We start from the raw sequence: 9,004 nt of genomic DNA on the forward strand, positions 1-9,004 counted from the left end.
TGACAAAGAAGATGCCTAAGAAGTACAGCAAGCCGTCCATACCTGAGGTCTTGGAAACTGCCAAGCAACAACTCAAAGCCTTGGCCAGTCGCTTGAAGAGGTACACCAGAGAGATCGAAGGCAGGAGAATAAGCCAGCTGTTCTCCACAGAACAATCCAAGGTGTACTCTCAGTGTCAGGGGAACAATATGAGAACAGTACCACCAAGGCTGGAGACGGAGCAATACTGGAAGAGCATGTGGGAGAAAGACGCAACCCATAACAGCAATGCTCAGTGGATAGCGGATCTGAGAGCAGATCACAGCAACCTCCCTGAACACATAAAGACCGGATTTTCCTTAGTAAATATGAAGGTCATGCTTTTTTATCATAAACAAATATATAATTCTATGTAATATAGTGGAAAATACCACAAAGCACATTAAATACACACTGAGAAATAGAGTTATTTTTCTGTTTCACACAAGAGAAAAGATGGTGTTAAGCAACACAGTATATGTGTGTAATATTTGTTAAAGATTCAAAAATTGTCAGAAATTGCTCAAAAATGACCCGTGGATACATTCCTACTCAAGTGTAAAGTCTGTTACTAGACAGAACCCCAGCTGAATTAAGAAGGGAGAGTAAAAGCTTCCCTTTATTCTTGTTGTGTTTACCTAGGAGGACTTGGAAAAGTCCCACATGTGACTTATTGTGATCTGGTCACCCTTTGTGCATGTCCGTTCTACTCAGCAGCCATACCTTGCAGGGAATGAAAAATTCTTTTAAATTTGTTATTGTTGCAATGGCGTTCTCTTGATGAAACCCAGTATCTGCAGTGCACGGTCTCCTCACGCACACACTTAAAGTTTTTGAAATATCTACAAAAAATGTCCAGTTCACCAGCGGTTTGATGTTCTAAAGATTTATTTCAGTCCTTCATGTTGGAGTCCCAGATGTTGACACATGGCAGTATTGCATTTTAAAGGTGTTACGTGGACTCCGCTGCTTCTTCTGGCACATTTAAACATGTCAGGCTGTCACGAGGAATGGTGTAATCAGACAGGTTGGGATGTCCGGACACCACACAGCAGCTCAGGGCACTGCGGAAAATCCCCATGTCACATGCTTTAAACCACCGGTTGGTTGAAGCGTCGTAGTACTCAACGTTGAAAGTGGTGGTGAAGCCGTTGAAGCCCCCGACAGCAAAGAGGCGATTATTGATTACCTCAATGCCAAAGTTGCTGCGGCGGGTCAACATAGAGGACACGAGGTTCCACGTATTGGTTTGCGGGTTGTAAGCCTCAGCGGTGCGCAGACGTCTGTTTCCATCGAAGCCACCAACCTAAAAGTAAATGCATGGGTGAAATGATTGTGAAGTATTTATGTTTTCAGTTGTCTTCACAGCTCTTTTGCCTTTATTTCAAAAAGGAGCTTCGAGTTTCAGTCCTTTCTTCAGCAGGTCAGCACCAGGATAAGGTCACTGCATTCTGCTGATAATAATTTTTTCATTTTTGAATAGAGACAGTGTAAATAGAAAATAAATCTTCAAGAGTAGCTAGCTAAATAAAGAAGTATGTCTCCGAAGGTGAGACTACACAATCTTTGCTTTTTACCAAAGGGTATAGCAGCAAATCAACTAAATCAGTGGGTTTAAGGCAACTAGCAAGACAAATTTACAGCTAAAATACGTACTGTCCCAAGAGAATGAGTGCTAATCACTTGGCTTATTTTTCAAAAGGTGTTGGAGGATAATTTTGAAATTGTCTCTAACATATTTCCCCTAGTGGAATGATGAGGAAATGTGAAATCATCAGTGAAATCATTTTGGGAATGGAGCAAATTCAAATCATGAAATGAAAAAATACATGCAGCAGAAACATCACTAATCAGTTAAATTAATGAGTGAGAATGCCTTCTCTGAACCTGTGGTCAGGATAGGAATCTGATTATTGATGAATACAAAACAAAGTTAGCAAAACTGCCAAATCTGTCAGCCTTGCTGATCAAGGCACATTACAGATGTGACTTGTATGTTACGTGAGTGTCAGCACTACTTTCTGGTCTTACTGCAAAGACATGATCCGCATATGCAATGACACCTATCCCACTGCGGCGGCTGTTCATGGGACTGATCATCGTCCACTGGTCGGTCTCTGGGTTGTAACATTCAGCTGTCTGCAGACACTCGTTCCCATTGAATCCACCACAAATGTAAATCTGAAGACAAAGAAAAAAAACAAAAAAACCTGACATTAGTATATATTTCAACTTTTTAAGAGTTGATGTTTTTCCCTACTTGCATGCTATTACATTCTGTGAACTTAAAAGTTTTTTGAAAATCTTTTTCTTTTACATGATCAACATAACAATGAACACTATAAATTCTTCTGATACAGACTGACATTTAGACATTTAGTCCCTGCCTTTCAAAAATAAAAAAAGCTAATTCTTTTAATGACTTTTGTTTTCCTTATCATCACTATTACGGGCATACAGGTAGTTTTAAATGTGTAGTTTTGTTCAATTTAGGCCTTCATCACTCTAGCTTAGAAACCAGTTTGTGAGGTATCTTGCACCTCGCTTCACTGTAAAAAATGTGTATCCCCTGACTGGTTGGCAAGTGGTAGCTGGAGGTTGATGGTGTCACTAGTGTGAAATTGAAGAAAGGTGTTGCACCACAAACCTCCTTGTGTTTGCTTTGGTCATTAGCAGACTGTTGAGCACACCAGAGGTTTGCATGGAATACTCTGACTTGTCTGCAAACACTCACAAACTATTTGTAGAAGTCAGTGTCTTTCATACAACCACTCCCTAACCAGCCGAGGAATACATATTTTTCACTAGCAACTGGTTGTTACCAAAAGGTTGCTGACAGGTCTCTAGGCCTGTGTGCCTGAGACCCTACTCTATTTCTCTCCTGCTCTTTTACTTTACCCACCCGGCTGTGAAGTGTTGTGCAGCTGGCATCGCTCCTCTGTTCATGCATGGATGCAATAAGACTCCACTGGTTGGTTTCAGGTTGATAGCGCTCTGCACTGCTGAGTCGTACATGCCCGTCGTAGCCTCCCATGGCATAGATGAACCCGTTCAACACAGTCACGCTCACATAGCAGCGGCGGCAGTACATGGGTGCCACCTCATTCCAGGTGCGAGTGGTCAGGTCAAACCTACGGACGCTGTTGAAATGCTCCACCCTGTCAAAGCCACCAATGGAGTAGACGTACCCGTTGAGGAAGGCGGCTCCATGATAGGCACGAGGATGCTCCAGGTTGTTTGTTACGTTTACCCAGCATTCAGCCCGGTAATCATAGGCCTCGATGGCGTTAGTTGGATTACGGTCACTCCATCCCCCAATGGCCAGCAGGACGGAATGAGGCAGGCGGGGACGAGCAAGATGGGGACAGAGGCAAAACACATAGGGTCTGTTGGTCATATTTTGTGGTAATATAATGGCAGCCTTTATCATGGACAGACGGTCAGAACTGGTCTGCACCAACTGATTGAGCCGCACATTGTCCCTTAGGTAGTCTAAAGTCACCAGTCCCAGTCGGACCTACAGAGACATGACAGAAGACAATAGGACTTAGACAATGGAAACATTGAATTTGAACTATATCAGTTTTAGTCAACTCCAGCTTCTTTAGGATAATGCTCGTAGTGTTATTTCATTTTCTTATTGCTAGCAAGAGGGAGACCAAAGTGAGACACCATTAGCCTTTTTGTCAACATAGACAAAAGAAGAGAATTGCTTAAATGTGGTTTGGCTACAGCTGAAAAGACCAACATCTCGAGCGATTAAAGCATCCTTATACCCAGATGGATTGACTCAATCTATGACTTAAATGCTGAAGATTTAAGTCGAAACTAAATGTAGTAATGGAAGTTTATACACCTTAGACAACAGAGCGATGAGGTGTTGTTCCCGTTCTGCAGGCACATGGCTAATCCACTTTATAAGTGCTTCGTACGCAGTGCTCTCACACTGTACATTGAGGTCATCTCTTTCAAGAATATCACCAAGTTCCTCCACAGTTAGCTGCAGGAACTCCTCCTGAAGAACCACCTGCTCAAAGTTACTGATGATGTAGTGGAAGGCCTTGGCACGTAGTTCGGGTGATAAGTGTACTTTTGTGAACTGCCAAATGCCAACACAGTTCTCTGCGCAGAGTTGCTCCCCCACGAAGTCACTGCAGATTTTTACAATGTCCATTACATTGAGTTGAGCAGCTGCCATGAGAAGTTCCACTGCGTTTTCCTCCGTTACAGAAACACTGCCAGTGTATGCAAAGTCAATGATGAGTGCCATCATCTCAGGAGACAAGCCAGGTATGTTGAAGACCTGTTTGTCTGGGTCGCTCCAAGAGGTGAAGAGAGCTCTGAGGGTAGAGATGGACACAGAGCAGAGAATTTTAAAAGGTGTGGAAGCAACAAGATAATAAACCATGTCAAGCACAAGTAGGATAAATATATAAAATCAATTGACTGGAATGGAAATGATCGCCTGATTGCATGTGTTACTATGTGATTATTGTGATAGTCTTTTCATGTCTAGTCCATATTGCTGTAGAGGATATAACTCCAAAACAGAGTTTGTACATGTTTAGTGAGCTTGAGTGTTGGATTTATTACACTGGCAGTATGTATATGAAGCTATTGCCAAACAAAATGCAGTGACAGAGCCTCCACCTTGTTTTACAGCTGATTCTAGACACTCAGTGTTGTACCTCTATGACAAATGTTTAAGTCAACTCCATAAGGCCTGTTTCCACTGATCTTCAGTCTAGTTACCGTGTAATTTGGCATATCTCAGCCAGTTTCCTTTCCTTATGGAAGTTCCAGTGCATTTTGCTCAATTACAGTCCCTGTTTCCCTTCCATAACCATTCCTAGCTTAAATGGCTTAACAAACAAATAAACAAATGAACAAAAACAAAACAAAACAAAAGCATTCCTCTGAAAATGGTCAGGTACAAGGACTGGACCGAAAAGGGTGAAAAATGTCCAATCAAAACCTTTGAAAGCCTCTGAGAACTGTTGTTCAAGTGTACCTTTAAAAAATCATCTAATTCAAAGCAAAACATAACGACATGAGAGGCAACTCAAAACTTTTGCACAGCATATAACTGCATAATAGCATTCAACCTTTTTAGTATTAGTAAATCTGGTGTGTTTTACTGTGTGGATAACACTTGATAAGATATTAATGTAACTTAATAAAACACATAAATGAAACTTCAGCTCAACACAGTCTGAATTTAGTTCATGCAATCACCAAGTGCAAATGTTTGCGTTATGTTTTGGGTATATCTGTCAGTTGACTGTGACTGTCTTTTTATCACAAAAGCTCCATGATTCCTTTTTGTTGGCACTGTTTCACAGACTAAGACCATGAATTACATAAATCGGTAATCATTCCTCCCCATTATCAGGTAAGCAACTCACCTGAAGTACGGGGTGCAGTTACACAGGATTATCTTGTGGACCGGAAATTCAACATCCTCCACTTTGATGATTGCATCACAAAATTTTCCCCCAAAACGGAGTTCATTATACACCGAGCTCGACTTGTATGGAGGCTGTTCTTCCCTCATCTTGAGTTTTGTGACTGCTTTTCTTATTTTTTTGTCTGAAGTTTGTCTTACAATCCAATACAGTTTGTCTTAAAGTGTTCTGAGCACCAAATCAAACCTAACTGTGACATTATGGAATGGAAGCTTATGACATCAAAATGACTTGGCAACAGTCACCCCATAGAATTGTTTTCAAATCTAAATCTACGTTTTTAAAAAAATGAACCTTTCATTGCTTAACAGCTTTGTTTTGATTTGGTTTTAATGTATTGCAAATGAGCCTCACAGATAGCACACAGCATTTTGTATGTTTGCTTCACAGAGGTCAACTTATGGACTACAATATCACATTTAGTTTTTATGCATGCAAGCTCATTGCCACACTTTTTTGTGTACTTTTCATTATTGCCCCGGTATTTTCCCTACTACACAACCTAAAGTATTTGTTATTAAAAATATGAGTCTAAAAATACATGGCAGTGCCAAACATAGATATGATACATAGCATGATTCATGGCTAAGCTGTTTTCTCGGATTGTATTAGACTTTTATCCAGGAGGAAAAATGTGCTCCTGCACTTTACTGATGTACTAGAGTAGTAAAAAACAAACAAATAAACAAACAAAAAACAGGTTTGTGTTCTAGAAAAATTTTATAGACCAACACTATAATATATGTACTGTATATATCGTACAAGACTGCTATAATGACGGTGCTTGACAGTGTTACCTCAGACAGGTGCAAGCAGTCACCTGCCTGAGCACAGACTGCACACGCGTAGCAGATCTGCTGTTGAACAATTGCTCAAAGATATAAGACAAAATATATATATAAGACTAAAAGCAGGTTGGATGTGACAAGCCTGGTTTGATGTAGATGTAGAGGTGTGTATGAAAACATCATCCCAAAATTAGAAAATTATAATGGAAAGAGTTTGATTTAGAGTCTTTGTAAAATAAAGTGGAGCAGCAGGAACAATCCCAGGACAGCCTTCTGCTTGCAATAAGAAAAATGTAAGAAATGTTTACAGTAAATTCATAAATCAGTCAATTCAGCATCAGAATAAAGATTAGACCACCATGGAGGGAGGTTGTTCCTATGAACAGCTTTGCAAATCACTGTCTACACGTTGGTTTACTGCAATAAGGTGCTGTGTTGGTGTTGCTTCAACCTTCATGTTGTGCAGGTAGGGGGACTGCACAGCATTTTATGCTTTTTCCCCCTGTCCCAAATGTGGGATAGGGGAATATAAGACTCCCCTTATAGATGGCTAATAAATCGTTTATAGCTATGTTATTAATTAAGCTTCAAACACTTTATAAACCATTAATAAATGTTACGCATTAAAGAAAGAGAGAAGAAAGAGAAAAACCTGACCAGTTTATTGCCAAATAGAGATCTATTCACTTATATATTTCATCTAGAGTTGCTATATTAAACATTTCAGACTAAGTTACTACCTTGTAAGCACAATAGGCATTTGTAAAGATATATTTTAAACATATAATATTGTATTTTATCAGTGCATTATAAATATCTGCAACTATCAATGGGAGCCTTATTTTAAAATGTAAAACGTGTCACTATTTATTAACGACTAATGAACATGTACGTGAAGTACCCTCAGAGGATCTACTAGAACATGTGAATGCAGCACTATAGACGATACCGCCACCATTTCCGAGACTAACAAGCTGATCTACAACACGGCAGCAGTGATCAGTGAGATGCTTGGCTACAAGTTGAATAGTCGCAAGGAGCAGTACCCTCAAGGTAGCACGGAGAGAGGTTAGCCAACTATCTGAGCTGCAGAATGGTATGACTGTGAGGGACCAAGCAGCCAAAGCATAGAGGACACAGGCAAAAAATATCTTCAAAAAGGGTTTTCTTTATTTTAACCCTCAAAAAGTTCAAAAATGACAAAATTCAAAATCATAATTAGCAGGCCCATAAAAGAGGTCAACTAAATATAACTCTGCGAAAAGTAATTTCCAGAAACTTAAACCAACAAAGTGAGACACAACTTAACTCACAAACTGACCGAATTACAAAGACACATGAGGGTAGCTTTTATAATGATTTGGCCAAACCATTTACACACAATAGGGGGGAAACAAAAACACACACTAATATTAACTAAGCACAGAATAACCTAACTAAACCTAAAACACCCCTGCTCCTGGTAAGCCCATGGTTGGTCCTGCTGAGCAGGCATTTTGTTCCCAGAGTTGTCAGCCACGATATTTGCCCAGACAGAAAACAGCCACCACCCAAACCCAGGTAACTCAAAGAAAGAGAAACATAATTAATATAACAAAATATTTTAGAAAAACCACACAATGTTACTATGTGCGCGCCTCATAATACCAGTGTTAGGTTTACCCAAATGATTAATGAATTATATTAATGAAGAAAACTGCAAAGCAAACTAATAAAGTGAAAAAATGGACTGATTTACCCATGTGTGGCTGATGCCATCACAGTGACAAAGAAGATGCCTAAGAAGTACAGCAAGCCGTCCATACCTGAGGTCTTGGAAACTGCCAAGCAACAACTCAAAGCCTTGGCCAGTCGCTTGAAGAGGTACACCAGAGAGATCGAAGGCAGGAGAATAAGCCAGCTGTTCTCCACAGAACAATCCAAGGTGTACTCTCAGTGTCAGGGGAACAATATGAGAACAGTACCACCAAGGCTGGAGACGGAGCAATACTGGAAGAGCATGTGGGAGAAAGACGCAACCCATAACAGCAATGCTCAGTGGATAGCGGATCTGAGAGCAGATCACAGCAACCTCCCTGAACACATAAAGACCGGATTTTCCTTAGTAAATATGAAGGTCATGCTTTTTTATCATAAACAAATATATAATTCTATGTAATATAGTGGAAAATACCACAAAGCACATTAAATACACACTGAGAAATAGAGTTATTTTTCTGTTTCACACAAGAGAAAAGATGGTGTTAAGCAACACAGTATATGTGTGTAATATTTGTTAAAGATTCAAAAATTGTCAGAAATTGCTCAAAAATGACCCGTGGATACATTCCTACTCAAGTGTAAAGTCTGTTACTAGACAGAACCCCAGCTGAATTAAGAAGGGAGAGTAAAAGCTTCCCTTTATTCTTGTTGTGTTTACCTAGGAGGACTTGGAAAAGTCCCACATGTGACTTATTGTGATCTGGTCACCCTTTGTGCATGTCCGTTCTACTCAGCAGCCATACCTTGCAGGGAATGAAAAATTCTTTTAAATTTGTTATTGTTGCAATGGCGTTCTCTTGATGAAACCCAGTATCTGCAGTGCACGGTCTCCTCACGCACACACTTAAAGTTTTTGAAATATCTACAAAAAATGTCCAGTTCACCAGCGGTTTGATGTTCTAAAGATTTATTTCAGTCCTTCATGTTGGAGTCCCAGATGTTGACACATGGCAGTATTGCATTTTAAAGGTG

The 9,004-nt window shown here is 40.0% G+C and overlaps 1 protein-coding gene across 1 annotated transcript; it reads right to left on the bottom strand.

Annotated features, from left to right (window-relative positions):
- Window positions 1-970: 970 nt before the first annotated feature.
- LOC146668637 (kelch-like protein 10) lies at window positions 971-5,572 on the bottom strand. The gene is made up of 5 exons (XM_085408711.1): window positions 5,424-5,572; window positions 3,875-4,358; window positions 2,921-3,535; window positions 2,050-2,199; window positions 971-1,324 (listed from the first exon to the last, which is right to left on the bottom strand). The coding sequence occupies exons 1-5, from the start codon at window positions 5,570-5,572 to the stop codon at window positions 971-973; spliced, it is 1,752 nt and encodes a 583-aa protein (XP_085264837.1).
- Between the last annotated feature and the right edge of the window lie 3,432 nt (window positions 5,573-9,004).

This window comes from Rhamphochromis longiceps, linkage group LG6 (assembly GCF_057381845.1).
Source record: "Rhamphochromis longiceps isolate RC_006_pf linkage group LG6, R_longiceps_female_GT1.1, whole genome shotgun sequence".
In the NCBI taxonomy this organism is placed as follows: domain Eukaryota; kingdom Metazoa; phylum Chordata; class Actinopteri; order Cichliformes; family Cichlidae; genus Rhamphochromis; species Rhamphochromis longiceps.

What these genes read in the sequence shown, in the direction of transcription:
- LOC146668637 (XM_085408711.1), bottom strand. Translation starts at nt 5,572, where the DNA reads ATGAGGGAAGAACAGCCTCCATACAAGTCGAGCTCGGTGTATAATGAA. An exon ending in AACTGCACCCCGTACTTCAG is followed by an intron (nt 4,359 to 5,423) that starts GTGAGTTGCTTA and finishes CTCTACCCTCAG; the next exon opens with AGCTCTCTTCACCTCTTGGA. An exon ending in GCACAACACTTCACAGCCGG is followed by an intron (nt 2,200 to 2,920) that starts GTGGGTAAAGTA and finishes CTTTGTCTTCAG; the next exon opens with ATTTACATTTGTGGTGGATT.